The sequence below is a fragment of the Aspergillus ambiguus genome (genome assembly GCF_047715705.1).
Source record: "Aspergillus ambiguus strain CBS 117.58 unplaced genomic scaffold BDV59scaffold_8, whole genome shotgun sequence".
NCBI classification, from domain to species: domain Eukaryota; kingdom Fungi; phylum Ascomycota; class Eurotiomycetes; order Eurotiales; family Aspergillaceae; genus Aspergillus; species Aspergillus ambiguus.
In genome coordinates, this window is record NW_027395521.1 from 432714 (window position 1) to 455812 (window position 23099).

General features: G+C 49.8%; 10 protein-coding genes and 1 non-coding gene across 11 annotated transcripts; 9 read left to right on the plus strand and 2 right to left on the minus strand.

Annotated features, from left to right (window-relative positions):
• The first annotated feature begins 170 nt into the window (after positions 1-170).
• Positions 171-6453, plus strand: BDV59DRAFT_159921 (cellular morphogenesis regulator DopA). Its single transcript, XM_073687525.1, has 7 exons — positions 171-345; positions 409-533; positions 599-748; positions 815-3048; positions 3098-3327; positions 3379-4847; positions 4896-6453. The coding sequence occupies exons 1-7, from the start codon at positions 255-257 to the stop codon at positions 6153-6155; spliced, it is 5559 nt and encodes a 1852-aa protein (XP_073549865.1). The 5' UTR covers positions 171-254; the 3' UTR covers positions 6156-6453.
• Positions 6454-6497: 44 nt separating this feature from the next.
• On the plus strand, positions 6498-7385 carry BDV59DRAFT_159927 (uncharacterized protein). Its single transcript, XM_073687526.1, has 3 exons — positions 6498-6745; positions 6802-6907; positions 7139-7385. The coding sequence occupies exons 1-3, from the start codon at positions 6606-6608 to the stop codon at positions 7220-7222; spliced, it is 330 nt and encodes a 109-aa protein (XP_073549866.1). The 5' UTR covers positions 6498-6605; the 3' UTR covers positions 7223-7385.
• A 234-nt stretch (positions 7386-7619) lies between these two features.
• Positions 7620-8560, plus strand: BDV59DRAFT_200357 (putative HIT finger domain protein; the record flags this gene model as incomplete). Its single annotated transcript, XM_073693565.1, has 2 exons — positions 7620-7884; positions 7947-8560. 2 exons carry the CDS (start codon positions 7620-7622, stop codon positions 8558-8560), a joined length of 879 nt encoding a protein of 292 aa, XP_073549867.1.
• A 417-nt stretch (positions 8561-8977) lies between these two features.
• On the minus strand, positions 8978-11042 carry BDV59DRAFT_192061 (putative glycerol:H+ symporter (Gup1); the record flags this gene model as incomplete). Its single annotated transcript, XM_073691988.1, has 4 exons — positions 8978-9973; positions 10030-10608; positions 10665-10732; positions 10787-11042. 4 exons carry the CDS (start codon positions 11040-11042, stop codon positions 8978-8980), a joined length of 1899 nt encoding a protein of 632 aa, XP_073549868.1.
• Positions 11043-11341: 299 nt separating this feature from the next.
• Positions 11342-11890, plus strand: BDV59DRAFT_200359 (acylphosphatase; the record flags this gene model as incomplete). Its single annotated transcript, XM_073693566.1, has 5 exons — positions 11342-11356; positions 11426-11456; positions 11504-11516; positions 11568-11613; positions 11714-11890. 5 exons carry the CDS (start codon positions 11342-11344, stop codon positions 11888-11890), a joined length of 282 nt encoding a protein of 93 aa, XP_073549869.1.
• A 103-nt stretch (positions 11891-11993) lies between these two features.
• Positions 11994-12106, plus strand: BDV59DRAFT_t71. Its single transcript has one exon. It is a non-coding gene; the product is annotated as a tRNA-Ser (tRNA).
• A 209-nt stretch (positions 12107-12315) lies between these two features.
• On the plus strand, positions 12316-12961 carry BDV59DRAFT_174461 (uncharacterized protein). Its single transcript, XM_073689078.1, has one exon. It carries the CDS (start codon positions 12566-12568, stop codon positions 12842-12844), a length of 279 nt encoding a protein of 92 aa, XP_073549870.1. The 5' UTR covers positions 12316-12565; the 3' UTR covers positions 12845-12961.
• Positions 12962-12973: 12 nt separating this feature from the next.
• Positions 12974-14534, plus strand: BDV59DRAFT_160017 (alternative oxidase). Its single transcript, XM_073687528.1, has 3 exons — positions 12974-13368; positions 13417-13707; positions 13768-14534. The coding sequence occupies exons 1-3, from the start codon at positions 13103-13105 to the stop codon at positions 14276-14278; spliced, it is 1068 nt and encodes a 355-aa protein (XP_073549871.1). The 5' UTR covers positions 12974-13102; the 3' UTR covers positions 14279-14534.
• BDV59DRAFT_160023 (ADP-ribosylglycohydrolase family protein) lies at positions 14278-16039 on the plus strand. Its single transcript, XM_073687529.1, has 3 exons — positions 14278-14941; positions 15005-15429; positions 15494-16039. Exons 1-3 carry the CDS (start codon positions 14790-14792, stop codon positions 15874-15876), a joined length of 960 nt encoding a protein of 319 aa, XP_073549872.1. The 5' UTR covers positions 14278-14789; the 3' UTR covers positions 15877-16039.
• A 258-nt stretch (positions 16040-16297) lies between these two features.
• Positions 16298-17655, plus strand: BDV59DRAFT_200362 (acyl-CoA dehydrogenase family protein; the record flags this gene model as incomplete). Its single annotated transcript, XM_073693567.1, has 2 exons — positions 16298-17512; positions 17569-17655. 2 exons carry the CDS (start codon positions 16298-16300, stop codon positions 17653-17655), a joined length of 1302 nt encoding a protein of 433 aa, XP_073549873.1.
• A 717-nt stretch (positions 17656-18372) lies between these two features.
• Positions 18373-19775, minus strand: fpaI (putative methionine aminopeptidase, type I; the record flags this gene model as incomplete). Its single annotated transcript, XM_073691989.1, has 5 exons — positions 18373-18500; positions 18562-19108; positions 19168-19481; positions 19547-19583; positions 19641-19775. The coding sequence occupies 5 exons, from the start codon at positions 19773-19775 to the stop codon at positions 18373-18375; spliced, it is 1161 nt and encodes a 386-aa protein (XP_073549874.1).
• Between the last annotated feature and the right edge of the window lie 3324 nt (positions 19776-23099).

The following is a 23099-nucleotide window of genomic DNA, read 5'->3' on the forward strand; positions in this document are numbered from 1 at the left end:
CTCCGGCGCAAACCGATGGGCGGAATGGGGGAGTTCATGGTATGTAGTCTCGTGAGTAGTGAAAAGGTGGAGGTGGGGAGTTGGTGGTGGGAGGATCTGCCTTCCGTCGGAGAACCAAAACATCTCCGCCTAACCTTCTGACTTCGTGTCTTCATGCAACTCCGGGGTCCTGCACAACACCCTAAACCCCACACGCTTCCTGCTGCTGAATGTCCGAAATATGACGGTGTACGGTCTGTCCACTCGTCTACACAATGAACCTTGATCCCAGCGCCTTTCCGAGGTCGAATTCTCCCGCAAGCTCCGAGAGCTCGCTGGCGCGCTCCCGACTACGAGGGCGAGACGGTAGGCAATCATGGATCGTTTCTACCATGTCGTGCAACATCTAATGCAATCGCGTGTCACTAGAACCTCTGAAGAAGGACAAGAACTACCGTCGGTATGCGTCGAGTATCGAGCGAGCTTTATCGCTGTTTGATACCGCTTTGCAGGAATGGGCCGACTATATCTCGTTCCTGAGCAGATTGTTGAAGGTACAATATCACCACCAAGTATCGAGAACACGTCTTGGACGTGTCGCTTACTGTGTCTGATGCAGGCCCTGCAATCGCATCCTCCAGAGTTGCCCATCGTGCCTCATAAGGTCCTGGTCGCAAAACGGCTGTCGCAATGCCTGAACCCCTCGCTGCCCTCCGGCGTCCATCAGAAAGCGTTGGAAGTATATACTTTTATATTCAACTTGATTAAGGTTCGGATTCCTGAGTATTCCATGCCTCTGGAGGGAACTATCCGCTGACAGCCTACCTCCAACCAGGCCGACGGGTTGTCTCACGATCTACCGCTATACCTGCCGGGGATCGCGCCCACATTGACGTTCGCCTCCCTTACCGTTCGTCCATTATTCCTATCGTTGGTTGAGACGTACGTCTGTGATCTGGAGCCATGGGCCATCCGTCCCGCTCTGAAAGCGATCATCGTCGCCCTTCTCCCTGGCCTCGAAGAGGAAACAAGTGACGACTTTGATCCCACACTTCGACTCGTCAATAAGTTCCGTGACATCTCCAACCGCATGGAGACGCAGCGGCCGGGCGCCGATGTGAACTCGAGCAGCCAATACTTCTGGCAATGCTTGTTCCTTGCTTCCATAACGAGCCCTAGCAGGCGTTCGGGTGTGCTGGCCTACCTCAATCGCTATCTTCCGAAACTGGGCATCACGGATCGACGACTGAGCAAGCGTGATATAAGCGACCCGAATGAAGTGCCACAGGATATGCTTGCTGCAGTCGACTCGGTTGTCCTGCCAGAACCGGGGCTGCTTATTCGATGTTTTGCGTCTGGCCTAGCCGACGAGCAAATCCTCGTCCAGCGCAACTTCCTCGATTTGCTTGTAACGCATCTACCGCTTAGTTCGCCGATTATACAGTCTCGAATTACCGATAAGGATCTACAGCTCCTGGTGATGGCCGCTGTGGGCGTCGTGGCTAGACGAGATATGAGTCTAAATAGAAGATTGTGGTCGTGGTTCTTGGGCCCCGAGCCTTCCAATGACCGTGTCTCCTTCGAGATTCCGAATTCGTCGGAAAAGACAACGCCCCTTCCTGCCGATGGCCAGGAGTTGACACAGTCCGAGTATTTTAGCCGCTTCGGATTGCAACCGTTAGTAAAGGGTTTGCTCCACCTGATTGAACAAGATACAGATCTACCCTCTGAAAAGACAAGACCGTTTCGGATATCACTTGCCCTAATGGACCGATGGGAGGTTGGGGGGCATATTGTTCCCGCAGTTTTCCTCCCCACGATGAGATGCGTTGCAGCCTTCGAAGCCGTCGCTGCTAAACCCCAATTCGATGAGGTCTTCCGCAGTGCCAGCGCGTTCTTTGACGGCGTTGAAAGCGGAGTCATCTTTTCCGAGCTTCTTGATCTCATAGACTGGGATCCGGCTGACTTTACCAGTAAACGCGATCAGATAATGACAGACTTGAAGCTTGCCCAGTTCATTCTGGAAAACTTCAACGTGCGGGAAGAGGATATGATTCTCACGCATATCCCATTGTTGACTCTCTCTATCATCTTGAGGATGAGAGCCATTTCATCCGGGAAGCATAACATGGCCTTCCTTGATGTACGAGACGTGTCCAATGCGCTCTCGAAGGTCATCAACTCTTTGACCGGCTTGCTTACTGAGAGGGCTTTTACGAGAAAGTCTTCCTTGGATAAGAACGTGAGCTCTGTCTATGAACTTCCCGGTACAGTCATCTTGGAACGGATACACGAGTTCTATGAACAAAGCAAAACGAGTCTTGACCTGCCACCGCTGCCCTTCGGCCCCAAACAGATGGGAGAGCTCATCATCAGACATGCCCATGAGCTTGCTATATCATCTCTGACTGGATCGGATAACCGGGTGTCAGTCCAAGAGAAAATGAGCTTACTGATAGTGTTGCTAAAAAAGCTTCCTAAGTCACGGGTTCTCCACGATCGGCGGCTTTACCAAGCAATATGTGAACGTGTTCAGGTGGAGGAGACCGAACCGAACACTACTTCCTTTGCTACGACGTCCACGATTGTTTCTGCAGTGAAGAGCCTCTATGCAATCCACCCTCCCGGATTCTACCTCAGCTATGAGGAAACTACTGATCTGATTCCAAAACTGGTGAAGCACCTGTGGAAGTTTCTGTCGCCAGTCAGTCCAAAATTCCATGTTGAGGCTGTCCGCTGCTTATGGCAATTACACTCGGTATCATGGACAGATCATATAGTAGAAGCTGCCATAACATCTTTGATGATTGACCCCTTGTCTGCTGGACCTCGCCAACTCTCCTCCGAGGAGCAAATAGGAAGATATTTTGTGCTATGGAATCACAGTAACCATGGCACATATGAACTTCCTCCTAAACATATGCATAATCCGGCGCATTCCCAGATATTTTATCAGTCCTCCATGCTTGAGCGCCCCCTTTTCATCGTTCTTGATCTCCTCTCCCAAGGACCAAGTGAGGCTTGCCAAATCGTACAGCGATGGCTGCAGGATCTCCCGTCTATCGATAAGTGAGTCGCTTCAGCCACAGCTCGTTTACTTTGCTAATTCCCTTCATAGAGTCTTCCGAATGATGATCTCAAGGCTCGAAGAACTGTTTTTGCGAGAAAATGGCCCCGACACCAATCCGGAAAGCATTTCAATCTCACCCGATGACTTCAAAGAGTGCAGTTACCTGTTCGAAACCATTTACAATACCGTCTCTGCACTTTCACATAACGGCTGGATAACCCTTTTGACTCAAACATTGTCTCCCGGTGACAAGCACCATGAAACTAAATCATCAGAAGGTATGTTACTGTCTGATTTGACACTATGTTATTTCCTAACGGTTTTCATAGATAATGCAGAAGATCAGACTCTACATGCCAGTATCTTTCAGGCTGCACTTGGTGTAACCAGTGGACAGGCTACTCGTGCGAAGGAAACAAACTTAGAGGAAGTCAAGTTGCAGCAGACGACTCTTCTTGTAATGCGTCAGCTTCTGCTGGGACCCGGGGCTGAGGAGCTGGCTGAGTCGGGCATTGACTCTTTCCTTGTTGACCGCCTTTCCTATGTCCTTGACGAAGGCGGAAGTGTGGCCATACAAGGTGCTCTCATAGACACCCTTCTTGCGGCATTGAAAGTCCGTTTCGCACAGGCCTACCTGCCACCACCTCCCCCCAGGCCAAAACATCAAAGAAACACCTCTCGTGAGCGTCTAACAAGCCCGTCTCTCCTGTCTTTCACGAGCGATAAGGCGGACAAGACGTCTACATTACCCCCTCTGCCGCAACCACCTCAACATCTCCTGGAGTGCCTGCTCAAAGGGATCAGCTCCCCCAACTCCAGAGAGATTATAGAGAGGTGGACGGTTTTGCTTTGCGAGGTGCTTCCACTATACTCAGGGTCGATATTCCAGATCCTTCTGATGTTGGTAGAGTGCTTCTGCAAGGAAATCCAGCTGTCGTATACCCACCTTCAACTTTCATTTAAACAGACAAAGGATTGGCCAGAAGATCGCTCGGAACATGCCACTATTTCCCTGCTCACTGGTCTGGAGACTTGCATCGCGACTGCTCATGAACGACTCCTTGTTGAAGAAGCCAATGTCCCGGCGGCTAAGAGCCCTGACCAGTCCCACGGCTTCTTTGGAAATATGGTGTCAGGGGTATTCACTTCTGATGCAAACCACACCAGGTCAACAGCTGCGAACAACAGACTGACTGTTCTGCTGTGTTTCCAAGATGCTGTGAGGCTATGCTTCTCCATCTGGTCGTGGGGCGCGGTGGAGAGAAGTACCCTGCCTCAGGACACAGAATCGCTGGCTTCTTTCCAGTACACGTCTCTAAGAATGCGGAATAGATCACGTCGCATACTCGAGCATCTATTCACTGCCGAGGCGCTTGAGTGTCTTGAAACATTGGTAGAAATGTGGACCAAATCAGACACTGATACCTCCTCATTAATCTTCAGCCTTCTTCACACGCTCGATGGAACTCGTCCCAAGATCACCATCCCTGCCGTATTCAATGCCATATACACCCGGACGAACCCCAGCGCATTGGATCCCAGCCGCAAGTCTACTTTGACATCGTCTCTCACCGACGGTGAGCTAGCGGCATTCTTGGTCACATACGCTAGGTCGCTCGACGACGATGTTCTCGACGAAATTTGGGCTGACTGCACAACATTCTTGCGCGATGTTCTCAGCAACCCCTTTCCCCATAGACAGATCCTGCCTAGGCTAGTGGAGTTTGCGGCTATCCTTGGCTCGAAACTCGAGAACACTAACTTTGGGGAAGATCGCCGGATGCGACGTGAACTTGGTGTAAGTTTCCTTATTTGCGTGATATTTGACTGTACTGATTTTCAATAGGATGTACTACTGCGGCTGCTAACCGCGATCTTCACGAGCAAACCAATGGGCTTGTCTCAAGAGTCCTCTCTTAGCCGAGCGTCTATTGATCATGACAACTCGTCCGTACCGCACATAGGACCAGATGACATGCTCAGTATTCTGGCCGTCTCGATGCCAGCTTTTTCTGCGACGCTAGGCGACTCTGACCGTATCGGCACAGCCGTGTCTGGTATCTCAACTAATGTGATTGGGCCCCTTCTACGCTCTCGGCTTTTTCCCAATAATATCAACCGGAGCTTCTTGACTCTTCTCCAACATATTGCCAAGGCCCCGGCTGCAGCCAAGTTTTGGAAAAAAGACATCGCCGATGCCTTCAACGACCCCCGCTTTTTCGGTTCCCAGGTCGATCTCGTCAAGGACGGTTGGATGAATCTGTTACGCCAGTGGGTGGTAGCAGATAAAGATCGGTTGTCTGACATCCTGGCTCGCCTCCCTCCCCCAAGTACAGCAGGCCTCATGTTTGGAGTTGGAGCATCCGCAGCGCGCCTGGATGCTGATCGAAAAGCCCAGTTGAATTTGCGCCGCATTGCTCTCCTCGTCCTGTCTGCGAATGATGACTATTTTATTGGCGAGCTACCGTCACTACTTCAAAAACTGGAAGATCTGCTTGCAGCTACTAGCTCTTCATCGCCTTCGTCTACCACGAGGGCCGAAATATTCATGGTCCTTCGAGCTTTGACCCTGAAATCTTCAACAAGCACACTGGCTTCATTTTGGCCGATGATAAATTCTGAGTTACAGGAAGCTATCGCCGCTATCCCGGTTGGCCCGCACCAGGAAGTGTACAACTCGTACTCGTTGCTTCAGGCATGTAAACTCCTGGACACGCTCTTGGTCCTTGCACCGGATGACTTCCAACTCCTTGAATGGCTGTATGTTACCGACACGATAGATGCCGTCTACCCTCCTGGTCACTGGGAATCAATTGCACTAGCCGATGAGGTCTCCCAAAGCTTAGGAGTGCGCGGCTCCGCCTCTCTTGATTCTCCAAGGGAAACCTCTGAAGCCAGCGAAGGTCCCAAAAAACCAGGACTGACCGCAGATTGGATACGTGAGACGGCAAAGGATGAGATTGTCGAGCGCGTGCTTCGACCATGGTTTGATCAACTCAGCATTCATGCGTTCGAGAGCACATACAGTATGGGGGCACCAGGTTTCGATGCATGCCGGGATGACCTGTTGGCGGATTTGTTTAATGAGAGCACTATGGCAAACTAGGATTGCTGCACCTTTTTTTTTTTTTTTTCCAAGTGCATTTACCATGTATTCCCTACGCTGTGATGTTATTTGTACTTCTTGCTGCATAGATAGTATGTTGACTTACTCTGCTGTTGGTGGCGTCTGAGCGTGCTCGTGGTCATTGGGAACTCTGGAGAACAGTTGATAGAAATACGAATCCTTCCGGAAGGCTGCCTGGCTTGTCTAGTGTAAAAAGGAGAGGAATTAGTCGGGCGTTCCACGGGCGATGGAAAGTCGATAAGATGATTGTATTGTTTATCCCCGGGAGTCCCGTGATAGCTGGCCAAAAGCGGAACAAACAACGTCACTCCACCCGACGACGTTCGGCCTTGCTTTACCTCCCTCCACCCTCCATTTCAAATAACATGTCACGCGGATTCCTCTGACTGAACCCCTTCGAGTCCTTCCATTTCCTCCAATCCTTCCAATATGATCCGTCCGGCGCTGCGCTCCGTCGCGTCCACACGCGCCTTCATTCCCGCTCGGCGGACTTTCTCCGCCTCCAGCTCCATGAGGGATGCCGCGGGTTCTTTGCCGGCCAAGAAGCCCGTCGGTGCATTCCGGGGAGGGTAGGTTTCTAACAGTGCTCTAGTGCTTGGGACTGGTAATACTGACGAGGTATTAGCGTGTTTGGCTTTCTGGCTGGCGCTGTTGCAGCCGGTGCTTGCGTTTACTACTACATCCTCGGAGAGTATAGGGTGTCGAACGAGATGCTGACGGAAGATATTCTTGTACGTCTCCGATCTCATTCCAACTTGGTTTTCGAATCTGGGTGTTTTGTTCTGGCTCACGCCTTGGTTTGTGTTTCATGTTTGACCGCAACTCCTGCTACTTACATTGATGCCCGTCCCTTCCTAAATGTGTCACTATTGACTGCAAATGTGCCTGGATTCTAATCCGCCCCGTGCATGCGACAATGATTTGGAATTCCTCGGTGTGAAACGATAGCTAACAGACGTCAGGCTCTGCAATCCGCAACGCAAAAGCTCCAGACATACATCGGCGAACTGGAGACAAAAGTGGACCAACTTCAGAAGAAAAAATGAGTACCTAAGAATCAACATGATATCATCCACCGTTATTCACCTGGTGTTTTTGTTTTCAGCTGGAGTCGTTTCGTGTTTTAGTGCTTCGCATTCTAGCATCATTTTTCATGAAATGCAGGACCCAGTCCTGAGACCGGGGAGTGTGCAAAACAACCAGTACAACCGCGTATGTGTGCTTATCCTCCTGTGCAATAGCATTCAAATAGCTGTATAATATATCCATCAAAAGTATAGATCCTCCAGAGGCAAGCTAGGGAGGCGACTGCGTCATCACTCGCAACCCGTGCAAACAGGACAAACATGAGGCATGCGTCCGTCGCGGGAACATTCGCCGAATAACTTCATCAAACCACCGCTCAATCAACCAACCCATCATGCTCCCCTCTTCCTAGCCGCCATGTACCACGTCGAACTCCTCCCCAGCGGTTCCAGCCACGTCACCCCGGGATGGACCTACGTCGCTGATCGCGGCTTCGACCCAGCCAAAGCCGCCATCACGCCCGCCATCGGCCGCAAGCGCGGAATCCGCGATCCCGGTCGCGCTGACCTCTCGTCGCGACAGAACAATGCCATCGTGCGCCATCTCGCGGAGCTCGATCGCGAGAACCACCGCGACGTGCTGATCCCCATCCCCGCCAAGCAGAAAGATGCCTCCGGTAGGGGTACGTCGATACCCTCCGATGCAACCAGCACCACCGCCGCCTCAGCTAACATCACCTCCCAGGAACAAGAGGAAAAGTCACCTCCAACGTCCGCCGCATACTCCAATCACAAAAGACATTTCGCAATTACCTAGACGACGAAGAAGCCGCCCTGGCGCAGGCCGCCGCGCAAGCCCCGGCACAGCGTCCCGCCGCCAACAGAGTCACGAAACCCTTACCCCCATCATCCCTACGAAGAAGCGCGACGCCAAAGCCAGGCACAAAGCAGCAGCAGCAGAAACGATCGATATCTGCGCGCACATCCATGCCGAACGTATCCGCCGAACAGACGCCGTCTCGGGAGCCGCCGCAGGAACAACAGTTAGAGGGAGAAGAGCAGAAAACGACACTACAGAAAGAAGGCCTGATCAAGACCGAGCACGACGATGACCCCCTGCTTCGATCATATATCCCGTCCGCGCCGTCGGAGCGCATCATGCAGGCGCTGCTCGCCGAGCCCCCGCTCACGTATAACGCGTCCCGCGCGGGACCCCCGATCATGCCCAAGGCACCGCGACATTTCTGCTGCATGTGTGGGTACTGGGGGAAGATCCGATGCAAGAATTGCCATCTGCGGACGTGTGGCCTGGATTGTTATAAGCTCCATGAAGACTCGCGGTGTGGGGCTTTCTTCTAGCATGCGTTGTGGGGTTATGTGATAAGATCATATCGGCGTTGGTTGGCTGTTTGTACTGCGCTGGACATGTGCGTATGTAGCGACACCCTGTCATATGTGGGCGTTGCTGCTTCTCCCGGTGGACGCAGGTACTCCCCGAGCCGTGCGTGTCCTTGATAAACTTGAGGGATTCAGCGGGAGTGGACCTCCCAATTAATGTCCTGTTGGGCGAAAAATACCCGACAGAAGAGACGCGTGAGAGATACGGATGGTTACCTGTCCACCGTCGCACCCGAGTAGGCTTATGACTCCCCGGATATCCTGGAAGCGGGTATCCCTGTTAATGACACAACCGATACTACGAATATTCAACTGTAGAGCTCATTCATGTTCCATGTTTATTATATTTGCTAGTAGATACGTGTATACATCAAGAGGTCAGCACTTCAGGTTAATTCCGGCCCTCATCTCATCCTGTCGGATCTCAAACATGACTTGGACTCCGACAAAAAGCGCCGAACAGGCAGTAACGAGGTACACTAATCCTGCATATGAGCCGAGGATCTCGTTGAGAAGGCCCTTCAGGCCATCCAGGCCCAGCGCGAACCCGACGAGGTTAGCAATCATCATCATGAGAATGTTGCCAACAGCGCCGACGCCACACAGAACACGATAAGCCGTTGGGTGAGAGCGCCACCGCGATGCGGGGAAAAGCAGCGTGCCAATGACTTCAGGCAGGACGAAGAGAGTGATGAGCCACCCCCAGAGGAGCAGGCGGAGATTGATATCATGCCACAAGGCAACGAAGGTGAACACGAGAAGGAAGTTCAAGATCTGTTGCCCTTTGGCATAGATCTTCGACGAAGTCTTACTCTCGTTGCCTCCGCCTTTGCCTCCTCTACCGCCGCCCAGAGGGATGTAGATATATCGTATGATCCATCGGTTGAAGGACCGGTGCCAGGCGCGCCAGAATGCAAACGTGGAGTAATTGTTGGACACGCAGCGGATCATGTTCTCTGGCGGGTCGATGCCATCAATCAGAGCCCACAGACGGAAGAACCGCCAGGGGATGAGCAGCTTCAGCCAGATGATGTGAAGATTGAAGAAGGCAAGCATGCTGAGTTGCGCAGGTGTGTACAGAGACCAGTCTGGGGATGCTTTGGAGATTGCCACGGCGTAGATAAAGTGAAGAATGAGCTCCATGGCGATCAGGGTGAGGAAAAACCGGACCCCATACATAACGGTACGGCGCTTGGTCAGGGAGGGCGGCGCATATCTCTGTTGCGAAATGTAGTCGTTAAATGTGACGATGGGGCCGGTCAGATATAGCGGGGAGTAGAGAATATAAGCGATGTAATTGCGGCCGTTGAATGCTGAACGTTCCGCTGGGATATTAACGCGATCACGCTCTGACAGGGCTGATGGATCAAGCTGCTTCTTCTTAGGACTGTCAGAGGGGTACTGATAGAAGTTGGCGTCACGGAGCTTACTTCAATTGGGCTGGATGCCGGATAATCAAGGCTCCAGTAGTAGTCCATATTGAAGCTGATCAGGCGCAGGACGGTGAAGTTGAATAAAATTTCCCACCGAGGAATCAGGCCTCCAAAACTGTCGAAGGTCCGTCCCCACAGAGCCAGCTGGGATTCTCGTTCACCATTATTACCTGATGTCAACAGGGCTGCGAGCCGCTCCATAGGATATCCAGCACAGAGCTCATTTGCAAACAGGGTGGATATGTTGAAGATCCAAGTGGCAGCGGGAATATATTTTCTAGGCAGGGATTTGGCAATCTTATAGTTCAAGTATAAAATGGCGAGTACCTTTAGGGCGGAAACTCCATGTAGGCCAATGATAAAAATCAGAGCAAAATAGAAGTCGAACTGGATGCGCCGAGTGAAACGGGCGTCAGCGGCGGCGGTGACTGCATTGCCATTTGCTGTCGCGGGGTTCGGAGTAGGTGCTCGATTGTAGTACTCGAATGCACGACGCAACAGTGGGTGGACAACCAAAAGGACGACGAGATAAGGAATGTTATCACGAAAAGTCGAATATTGGGCGTCGGAGTTGTCCTAGAGAATGGGACGGATCAGCACAGCACTGGGTTACATGATGCAGGTGAACGCACTACTTGACGTCCAGCTATCCATCCCGGTGATAGCAGGTTGGCGTAAGTCGGGTAGGTGGGATGGCTTTCTAGTGATGATGTGAGCATGATAGTATGGAGTTGGTTAAATCCGGCGCAGCTACCTTGAGACACCTCAATGACCGCCTTGAACATCAAAGGCACCGCGACGATAAATACTAGGTAATACACATAGAACTCTAGAGTCCCCCATTTCGAGGGCGAGGCATTGTTCGCAACCGCACTAGCACGAGCATCTTTGGCGGGAGCTGGTCGCGAATCGGTAGCAGCCCTGAGAGGAGTAGAGGCAGAGGTTGTAAATCGGGTGTCAAGGGTGTCGAGAGAGTACAAACGTCGTGCATAGTAAAAGAGAGAGGCCATTTTAAACAAGCATGGCGCGCAGAGTCCCCTCAGAGACGCGCAGCGAGGGCAACGAATGTGTCGATTGTTGATTCTTTGCGGAGAAGTTATCGCGGAGTTTCCCTTTTGGGGTCAGGGGAGGTCACGGGATCGATGACCCCAAACTAACCCCTTTGAGCGCGGATATCAGCTGACTGTCGGTTATCGCCTCTTATACTTCAACTTCATCAAGAACAACACCATCGGCAGTCTTCTGGCATCCATCTATATTCACAGTTTGATACTGGCGCAAGCGGGCACTGTATCCGTTAATAAACACAATGTCATCTCAACGTGTATGTGAATTTCCCCCGGTCCTCTGCGATACGTCGACCGTGGAGCTACTAGTATACTGACTTCATCAGATCGCATTCAAAGTCCATGGCACTGTACAAGGTATGTGTCCCATATATCATCTAGGTAGCCACTGACGGATATCTTAGGGGTTGGATTTCGGTAGGAAATCAGTATATCCTGAGAGAGCTAAATCCTGACATGTTTGTGCAGGGACTTTACACAGCGACGTGCTTCGGAGTTTGGCCTGAAAGGCTGGGTAAAGAACACTCACTGTGGAAGGGTATTTTTCCAATCCTACACCACCCTTCCTATATAGAACTAAAATCTGGCATGTAAACGCTAATCCCTTGATCCAGGTCGAAGGAGAGGCTCAGGGTGATGAAGACTCCATTAAAAGGCTCCTCAAGGAGATTAACAATGGCCCTCGTCTCGCACATGTCGTTAAAGTGGAAAAGAAAGCCATTGGTGTGCAAGACGGCGAAAGTCATTTCGGCGTCCGTCGCACGTCTGAGTCGGCATTTGGATCATCTTGACCTGCTCAGTGGTAGTTTTGTGTTTTAGTTTGAGCGCCATACTTTGTGATGTTTTAGTAGCTCGCATATCATTCTATCTTCTTCATGATGTCATCAACGTCTCGTCGACGTGGCGCAGTGGTTACCGCGTTCGGCTGCTAAGCATCTTCCTACTGGAAGATGGTAATAGTTGACCGGATTCCTTCGGGTTCCTCGGTTCGAATCCGGGCGTCGACGCAAACTTTTTGCTCTTTTTCCAGTTCTTCTATTCTACCTTTTAATATATGGGCGTCTATCATCAATAATATGGCCTACATTGTCTATGCCCTATGTGGTAGGTAATCCTACTGTCTCTGTTCAACCCTGCATAGTACCATCTTCTCGGCCGGGTCAAGTCAGCTATATATATAGAGAACTACACCCGGTGTCTGATCTCCCCGCCAGATCAAGCCTCAGTGGTCTATCGGGATCCCACGGGATAAAGCTCGACAGTCCTTCGGCGTCCCGAGTGACTCAGACGGCGACTGAACTTGGTCACGATCGGACCCGATCCATCATCTGCATCACAGATGCATCCGGAATCCTCCGAGGTCACATGGGGTCTTCGTATTTCTCCCAATTACACCAGCTGTATCGACGTGAAATAGACGAACTTACGCCGACAGCCTTACGACTTCGCAGACCAGAATAGATAGAATGGGATGCCTGGAGAAGTTGCTTTCACTTGGTCTGCGATGTCCCATTGCTCAGGCATATGGCTCTCTCTGTTCTAGACTCCTTGCCCCCAGCGGTCGTGGAGACCGCAAGAGTAAACAGTTGACAAGCCCTTGTAACTTCCATGTACCTTCTGGACCCACGGATGCATCCTGTCACTTCCCGCGTTCGGCTCCGCTCACAACTCTACGTATTTCTAAATGTCAGCATCAACATCTCGGGTGGCTGACGAGAATTCTTTGGTCAATAAGCCTTGACTGAATCCGGTAGGGAGCAGGATTGTCTCCCACGTCATGCTTACCCATCATGCCTGCTTAGAACGAACGTGGTTCCGGTATTTGCCATAAACCCCTCGGGAGCCATCCTCCGCATCCCATACTCTATAGCTCGTATCCAGATATAAAAACTTCTCTACCCCTTGTTCCTGGCTGTTGTCTGTGTCGGTCTCGAATAACTCAAGAACTTTACTCATACCATCGTACAACCATCTACGCTTCTCATAGAAGAGGCCATACCAACATGAGCTTAATCACATCTACAGCTCCCCTCAAGAGCACCGTATTTCCAAAATCATACCTTCTCATCGCCTCGCGAGGGTATGCAGGCCTAACTACGACAACTGGCCTTCGTTACAGCAGCGGGCCTTTACTATCTACCAAGCCTCGCCTGCACACCAGCAGTAAACGCTTCATCTCCTCCACCCCGCAGCAACAGATCAAGGAGTTCTTCCCCCCTCCCAATACCCCTCATATCAAAGAATCGGAGACTGCCTGGGTGCATCCTGTGTACGTGCCTCGATACTTCTAGTACCCCTGCCACTAACCTTCGGCTAGCTACACTGAAGAGCAAATGCGCCAAGTCGAGATCGCCCACCGAGAAACAAAGAATTGGTCCGATTGGGTTGCATTAGGGACTGTCCGAGTTTTACGATGGGGAATGGATCTGGCAACAGGATATCGCCATCCCCCAGAGGGCAAAGAAAATACCGCCGAGTTTCGAATGACCGAACAGAAATGGCTTACTCGGTTCGTTTTCCTCGAGAGTGTCGCTGGTGTGCCAGGAATGGTGGGGGGTATGCTACGACACCTGAGAAGCTTGCGTCGCATGAAGAGAGATAATGGTTGGTAAGTAGCTGATGTGAGTCCCGACTCTCGTGGCGCTCTCCGCTAACCAACTTTCTGCAGGATCGAGACGCTACTTGAGGAAGCATTCAATGAGCGCATGCATTTACTTACCTTTTTGAAACTCGCTGAGCCGGGATGGTTCATGCGACTGATGGTCCTCGGCGCTCAGGGTGTCTTCTTCAACGGCTTCTTCCTTTCATACCTCGTTTCCCCTCGGACTTGCCACCGCTTTGTCGGTTATCTTGAAGAGGAGGCCGTGATAACCTACACACGTGCGATCAAGGACCTGGAAAGCGGAAACCTGCCGTTGTGGGAGACGAAGCAGGCGCCTGAAATTGCCGTTCAGTATTGGAAGATGCCCGAAGGCAACCGGACGATGAAGGATCTGCTGCTCTATGTCCGCGCCGACGAGGCCAAGCACCGGGAAGTGAATCACACCCTCGGAAATCTAAGCCAGGCCGCAGATCCCAACCCTTACACGTCCAAATACAAGGATCCCTCAAGGCCCCATCCCAGCAAGGGCATGGAGAACTTGAAACCTACTGGGTGGGAAAGAGATGAAGTTATCTAAGCTCATGCGTCGATGAATGAATTTCCTTTGTGATCTGGCAGGACTGGATGACGTTGGACCAAATCATTCCGTTCCATTTTCAATCTAAGTAAATCTGCTGCTTCGTGGATTTGAAAAGTCCAGCATTTCTTGGCATCACGCAGTCATCTCCTCTCTTACTCTTAATAGATCATTTGCCTTTTCTCGCAGGATCTGGTACCAGGAAAATAAATGGCGTTTATTCATGTCCGCTATCTATGGGATCGAACAATCATTATTTAATTTTATCTTAATATGACAGTTGCGTGTTTTCAAACGCATCGCAAGAAGCACAGTGGATCCATGGGTCAGCTTTGATTCCAATAGACTGAGCAGGTCGTCATACAGAGTACTCCGCACTGTCAGCCTTGCTCGTATTGTGGAGTACTAAGCCACAAAAGTGACTCACAGCAACAACTGATCTGAATTGTTAAGACGAGCTATATTTATATAACTATCTGGGAATATTATTTTTACCTCTTTCAGAGACAGAATGGTCCCCTCAGTACGGTCACGAGTGCGAGGTTCAATATGGGGAGTCTGCGTGGCAGATGCCCTTGGCGGCCCCGTTCAGTTCAAGGAACCGCACACTTTGGTGCCTGTCACCGGGCTACGATTTGTTGAGCCATTTAAGCAGCCTGCTGGGTCAGTCTATAGGCTCTCTAGTTCTTTTGGCGGCTTCCTGGTTGTACAGCTAACAAGAAATAGCTCCTATTCCGATGATGGTGCTATGACGCTCGCCCTCGCACAATCGATCATCAATTCACGAGGCAGCTACAACCATTCCCTATCGATACAATACTTCATGGACTGGTTGTTTAATGGTCGGTTCAGCACGACAAGTTTCGCCTGGGACGTTGGTCGATCAACACGGGGAGCACTGCTATCCTGGCAGAAGCGTGGCGTTGATAACCTGGAAACAACCCAAGCGCACATTAATAGAAAGCTTGATAGGGATGACTGCTCTGGAAACGGTAGTTTGATGCGCATAGCCCCCTTGGGTGTTGCGCTATGGCGAAAGACTCCTCAAGCACGGAAGTATGCAAGAGATCAGAGTAGGATTACGCATCCTTCCCTTCCCTGTGTTGAGGCCTGTGAGCTATATACACTTTTACTGTGCGAAGTCATGCAGGGTATGGTGCATTCCATAAATTGGCTTTCTGTACGATACAAAGTTCTTGCTGACGACAGCTACAGGCTCTGGTAAAGAGAGACTATGCCAAACAACGGCAAATTTCAGATTCGACCACCCTCAACTTTCAGAGCGACTGGCGAGATACGGCAGCATTTCAGACTGGAAGACAAAGTCAGTCAATATTCGAAGCAGCGGATGGGTGATTGATACTATAGAAGTCGCTCTATGGGCCTTTTTCAAGTATGAATCTTGGGCTGATGGGGCGTTGGCCGTAGTGAATCTTGGAGGCGACTCGGACACAGCGGGGGCTGTCTATGGTGGCCTTGCCGGAGCATTCTACGGATTTGAGTTGATTCCTCCTCAATGGATTGAAGGCATGGTAAGGAAGGACTTAATTGGGGATATTGCGACGAAACTGGCAGACTTTGCTACCTCGGAGAATTAATCTGTCTCTGTTGGATAAAGATGACTTTGGCTCTTTAACGCAGCAGGTTGGGACGACTTATAGATTCGTAAGCCCATAATACTTTAGCATTCAAGCAGTCGCACAACACTGATAATGTCTCTTTCAATATCCACTCTGAGCCAGTGGATGATCTTCAGATAGCCGAGGTTTGCCGCCTCGAGTCAGCTAACTGACGTTCACCTCGACCAACCTCGGCCCTGCATCGTGAGGAGATATTTCAGTAGTGCGGGGATCCACAAGTATAGTAGTTTATGCAAGAATACTGCATACATGTTTAAATAACAGGAACCCTAGGTTTCCAACAACACTATTGTGCTTCTGAACGAAGCTTTTATCCGTTCTCATTCCATCCGATACCTTTAAACGGCACCCTCGTACCTCTGCCAGTACCATCTACAACATGCCCGCAGATCCAAAGCTTGATCTCGATGAGAATACACCTTGGGTTGAACCCGCTTGGTACAAAACACTTGACTCTCCATACTACACCAAATCCCATCGTGACCTTCGCGACAACATCCGCCGCTACGTTGACCAGAACATCCTCCCACATGCCCTAGAATGGGAAGAAAAAGGAGATGTCCCGCGTGAAGAGGCCCTGAAGTACGCTCAATCCGGTATCCCGTTCGATGACGTACCGGAGAAATACCGCCCTCCTCACATTCCCAACCTCGCCGGCATTCCTCACAGTGAGAGGGACGTTTTCCATCTTCTGGTATCCGTGGACGAGGCAGCGAGAGTGGAAGGTGGAGTTGGCGTTGCGCTCGGTGGCGCATCCACCATTGGGGTACCCCCGATTGTCCACTACGGCACTGAGGAGCAGAAAGCAAAATGGCTCCCTGGGCTGTTTTCATGGAAGACTAGCATCTCTCTAGGGGTCACGGAGCCCAGCGGAGGGTCCGACGTCGCGAACATCCGGACCACTGCTGTGAAATCGCCGGATGGGAAATTCTATATTGTCAATGGAGTTAAGAAATGGATCACCGGTACCCCTTGGGCGACCCATATGACCACTGCCGTGCGAACGGGGCCAGAGGGATCAGGTTTAAAGGGAATTTCGGTGCTGGTCATTCCCATGGATGCCCAAGGTGTTACGAAGCAGAAAATTTATAACAGTGGACAAAATGCCGGGGGCGCTTCGTTCGTGGATCTTGAAGATGTCTGCGTACCCGTTGAGAATCTCATCGGAGAGGAAAACAACGGGTTTCCCATCATAATGAAAAACTTCAACAAGGAGAGATACATCATGGCGGCGCAATGCAACCGAAAGAGCCGGACCTGTCTTGCCCTCGCCACGTCCTATGCCATGAAACGCCAGACCTTCAGACAACCACTGATCCAGAACCAGATCATTCGTCGGAAGTTGGCCGAGCTGGCGCACCGCGTGGAAGCGCACTGGGCCTGGCTTGAACAGCTCGCTTTCTATATCAGCAAGGCTCCTCTCGGGTGGCAGAGCCCCAATATCGCCAGCCGGATTGCCCTCTTGAAGGTTCAGGGAGGGCAGTTGCTTGAACTAGCTGCTCGAGAAGCACAGCAGATTTTTGGAGGAGCTGGGTATCAGCGAGGTGGAGTCGGGGCGACTGTTGAGCAGATCAGCCGCGACCTTCGGATGATGGTAGGTCCTGAAGGTTTATTTAGGTCCTTTACTCTACTAACTATGTTTTGTTATAGGTTGTTGGGGGTGGGAGTGAAGAAATCATTGCGGACCTTGCTGTCCGCCAGGAGCTCACACTTACTAAGAAACAAACGAAACTATAGGATAATAAATATATCTCTGAGATTAAGACGATGTCTCCACTATGCAAGCTTGATCTGCTATGGTTTTCCATATCTGCAGTATATCCCATTGTCGTCGTTTCAGCACAATTCGAATATATTCATCACGCATTCTCTGTGGTGTCAGATAATTTACATGCAAATCTTGTCAGTCATTTGGAGCATCATTATACTAAGAAGATGAGTTCCTGAATGAGAAGGAGTATACAAGAGCAGGTCATCCTTCTGAAATGATTTAACACACGTTCGCCAACCGAAATTTCTAGAAGCACAGGAAATTGTTCAGAATTGTTATAAATACTGAGTATGGCTCTCAGATCCTTTGATGAGTGTTGATACATAACATATTATTCATCAACAGGGCAAGGAATCAGCCTTGGGCCCTCGTATATATGGGCATATATACATCTTCTCTTCAGTATTCTCAGGATACTACCTAGGCATCGATAAATAGGAGCAATCCCCTGTAGAATGGGCGGTTAGTTGCGCTAAACCGGAGTCAGTCTTGCACTTCCAGCAGCCCCATTGAAACGGCTCAACACTGCAAATCTGTTGGTAGAACTAAGTAATAACATGTGGTCAGATAAAGTCCACTGACAACAAGTGGTTCAACCTCAGGGGTATGAGCTCTGTAGATATGCGGAAAAAGTAATACCTTATCCAGTGGGTAACCGTTTTGCCTCCGGCCTCCGCTTGTCTTCATTGCTCTGATTTCCTGTTTGCATTTCCGATTGCAACCTCGGGTATGGGGATGGCTCCCCCTGGAGAGTTCTCCAATCTGGCCGTCAAGACCTCAACGCCTGTTTCCGTGACAAGCAGAGTATGCTCTACCAATTTCCAGATTAGTATCTGAAGCCTAAAGGTACGCGCTGAATGATCTACACCAACCGAATTGTGCCGTCCTCTTGCCATCCACCGTCACATTTGTCCAGTCATCTGGCCAATACTTGTCTTGGTTGGCGCCCAAAGTCAAGATAGGCTCAATGGTGAATGTCATCCCTGGCTTACACGTTCCCACAGCTTTGTTCTTACCGTAATGGGGAATCCAAGGGGGAGGGTGAAATTCTGAGTTGATACCGTGGCCGCCCCAGGTTTTAATGACAACAAGTCCCCTCGAGACTGCATGGTTCTCGATGATCTTGCCAAATTCTCGAATCGGTACCCCGGGTTTGATAATCTCGATGGCCATGTCCAAGGCCTGCCGCGTCGTTTCAACGAGTCTGACCGAGTCCGGATCCGCTTTGGCCTTGTCCCCCACGTAGTAGGTCTCGTTCAAGTCGGCATGATATCCACCGTGGTACAGGGAAACGTCGAGATTGATGATATCGCCATCCAGAAGAACACGCTGATCAGGGATGCCGTGGCATACAACCTCATTCGCAGATGTACATAAAGACTTGGGAAAGTGGTTGTAGTTGAGGGGAGAAGGATATGACTGCCTCAAATGTTAGCGTACAACTTCACATGTTTCATAGAGAAGTGAACTTCACTCACGTCCCGCTCAATGCAAGCGTTGTGGCAGATCTCGTCCAAATAATCTGTGGTCACACCGGGCTTCACCGCTGCAGCTGTTATGTCAAGTACTTCTCGAGCTAGCCGGCACACCTTACGCATGCCCTGCTGACCACTTGCGTCCAAAAAGTCCCACTTTGATCTGCTCAAGCGTATCTCACGCCTTGGAATGCCGGTTTCGGCCCAGTCTGGATGCTTGATTGTTTTGGGGACAGATCGTCGAGGGGAAAGCGGGTATACCGGTCTGACAGAGCCAGTGAAGGGGTATTTTGGAAATGGGTTGTAAAGTCCGCCAGCTGTATCGTGATTAGCGGACTAAGCTATGACTAACTGATTCATGGCCTCCGGAAGAGGCTGTTACCATTTTGTACTTTGTGCATCATCGCCTTGTGTGTGGTCTGAATATTATAAGAATTAGTTGCTCGGTCATGGATGTCTGCGTGGAGGTGGCCTACCCAATTTTTCCTGAAGCAGTCTTGAGAGCAGAAGTAAAGGCCTTTGACACCCAGCTTCAGACACGTCGGGCATTGTAAGGCCCCGGCTGCATTATCGCAATTGGCCCCAGAGCACTTTTTCTTAAGATCGGACATTCTCACAGCGAATGAAGGTTGAGAGCAGGGAATATTGGATGACCGCTTGTTACTTAACTGGTTCTCAAACTATGATGCGTGATGAAAGTGAGGGAGGGGAGGTTTGCTAAGCGTGAGATGGTGAGATTTAGTGAAGAAGGTTAAATGTAGAAGCCCGATGTCTTGACACGTGACCATATGCACCTGCTATGGTACCTAGTATTGATGATAAACAGTGCAGAATTTGGAATAGTGTCATATCAGTTGCCTCGTATATCGTTATTAATTTGGGAGGGCTCTCAACGTCCGGCACATCACAGGATCTACAGTGCTGATGATAGTATCCGATACTTATAGAACACCGCAAGACGACTAAAACTGCGCGGATAATACTACTGGGTAATGCAAACCAATATTATGAACCTGACTAGCAAGCAAAAGGAGACGATCATTGAGGCAAGATCATAGCTGTACTTGGGTCTATACACCGTGCGTTATCCGCCTCTCCGACTCGTCTACCTCATCATACAATATAATTTACCTTCTCTAATGAAGATCGCGCGGATTACGTCGAAGTTGTTGATTTTCCTTTCTGGGCGGTCTCAAGAAAAGTGTCTGAAGAGTCAGTTATCCTGATGCCAGATTTCGGGTACTCGTCCTGGGCAAGAAGTCGTATCGGCTGTATGGACATGTAGCGGAACGTGCCAGAGATGGTGAAGCCAATCTCAATTTTGTGAATAAAGAGAAAAATCTTGTCTGGAGGGGAAAATTAGAAATTTCCCCAAAGCTCCGTCAAGCACTCAGCACGCGGGAAGCCTTGGAGCGATGTGAGGGAGTTTGAGTGGAGCAATAAGGATAACGGAGGACCATTGCCGGTATATGTTTATCGGACATGCCGAAGGTAGTCCGTCTCGTATTCCTTACGGTATAGCACTAACGCTTATTGAGGGCGCCTATTCAGCATCTCTAATATATCGCCATGCCTGTCGGTCCGTCATAATCGTACACAAGTTACAGTATATCCAACGCTACCACTATACTCTTATATCGTCCTGTCATGAACAAAACTACGTTGAAGTCGAGAGAGATTTTTCTGGTCTCCCTGATCGGATAGATGAGCTCTTAAACGATCTAGGGAAGGCAGAATGTATAGCCGACAATAATGTCAAAACCTTCAGGGAGTGATATCTCACTCCAGACGCTGAAGCATGCTACTGGAGAGCCTTATGGGAGGGATTGGCTGAGATCTCGGCGAACGCTACACGAGATGTCGTGCAGTCAGTGGAAAGACCTACGTTACGAATCATTCGTTATACTTAAGAGTGATAGAATGTTGAGCTTTTTTATTTGATTCAAGTTTAACATAATGGACTTGCTTTATTCATGTTCATGTATACCATCGCCTGGGCAAACGTAATACTTCGCTCTGGCAAGTTAACACTGTCCTAGATGTTCTTGCTACAGTTCACTTCGATGGATATCATTCAACGAGAGACAATCGAAGTCATCGTCACTAGCTCATCGCATCACTTAGCAGCTAAGCTCCCCGCATTGGACACAAGATTCCCGAATGCCATAGTCGCAAGTGGTTCCAGTGTCCGCATTGCATTCATAGACATGACCAGGAACGCATTCCGGATCAACTCCCGGCTGGCCACAGAACAAGCCCTGTACCTTGTTACAAGTGCATTGGGGAGTGGGGGTGCAGGCTCTTTTCTGTCACATAAAAAGATTCGAGTCAGCTGGGTTTCTTTTCCAAGTACTGAAGAGCGTGTGTTTAGGGTAAGTACCTCGAATCCGAGAGCAGCGCCCATGGGCTCAGCCAGGGTTGCTGGGATCAAAAACAGAAGAGCAAAAATAGCCGTATACTAATAGTATTAGCTTTGTTAGGCTTTGTGATGGTGATAAGCATTGTTTGGGTAGCTTGCCTTCATAGTGATGGGTATGGACTGGATGATTCTGCTGCGTGTTTCTGCTATCAAGGAAATTGTAGATCCTTGTTGATGGTGCATGAAATGAAGACTGGCCTCAGTGGAATTTCAGCCTGTTTTTATACTTCAGACGGTAGCATGTCGGGGGCAAGTCATTCGGATAGCAGACAAGACCACCCCGTTGTCATCTCTCGTATAGATCTATCAGAAGGAGGAGAAAGCCCTTGGCAACTCTTGATTTGGAAATCGCTCAACCTCATGGTTATGCCAATCTGTAGAAGAATTGCAGTCAATTGGGTGGTTCGAGACTTCTCCATCGCCTTATTGGTATGATGGTATGTGTTTGCTATTCTACCATTTGCGGTGCCACGATTCTGCGAGTCTTGAAGTTCAGTGACGCCTATGAACTTGGCGATCTGCTGTCCAAATTTATCTATAGACTAAAGAGAAAGTGAACATAAGTAATCTGTCCAGACTTGGGAGACTTATAGCACTTGTTTACGCACCTTGTATATATTCTTGTTGTCTTGCTACGATCACTTAACTGGCACAGTCGCAAGTCGAGCACGTGATGTTGATACCTCTATTCATTCTTTGTAAAGGATTTATACCTCCCCATATCGGGTAGGTACCAGTAGGAGAATACGAGCCAAGGGCTTAGCTGTATATCAAGGATCTGCGGAACCCTACTCAGAGACTGGTGTAATTCAGCTGCCAAGGACCACCACGTCGACGTGATGTGTGAGGCTCTGTCTTGGTGCTCTCTTCTGTGTTCCTGTGGGTGGCTGTTGACGAAGGTTTCATGCAATGTTAATCAATACTGAGAATGGAGATGCGCCTGACCTCCAGGTTTGTGACTTAGCTAGTCATGTTCGTATTCGCTTTGTACGTCCGACCTTGTCGACGAATTACATATAGCCATGAATAAGAATCTCAATACACTGTAATGTCGCTTGACTCACAGATTCAAGACTCTGAGTCATAGATCCAACATAACAAGTCATGTAAAGAACAGCTCTTTCATAAAGAATCTGTCAAGAGTCCGATATAGTTAAGTATGTTAGGATTGTGTACCGGGAAATTGTGAGTTCCTTTTCATTCCTAGGCTTGTGCTTTCTTTTATGATGACAGCGTCTTTCACTCGCCGAAATGAAAACAGCATTTTGCTTAAGTCTGTTGTTTTCTGAATAACAATTGACATCTGATAAAATGATCATGCATGACATTTCTGGTGCACCATGCTATCTGTTGATATCCTATCTAATGGTGATTTTTATCAGGTTGGATATTTAATGGAGGTAATAATATACACCGACTGTTGGGTGAATCGGTATGCGGTAGATCACGGTGGAAAGCACACCTTTTCCGCTGGAATGAAACAGCTTTTTGCTCTTACATCTTTCTAATCCAAGGC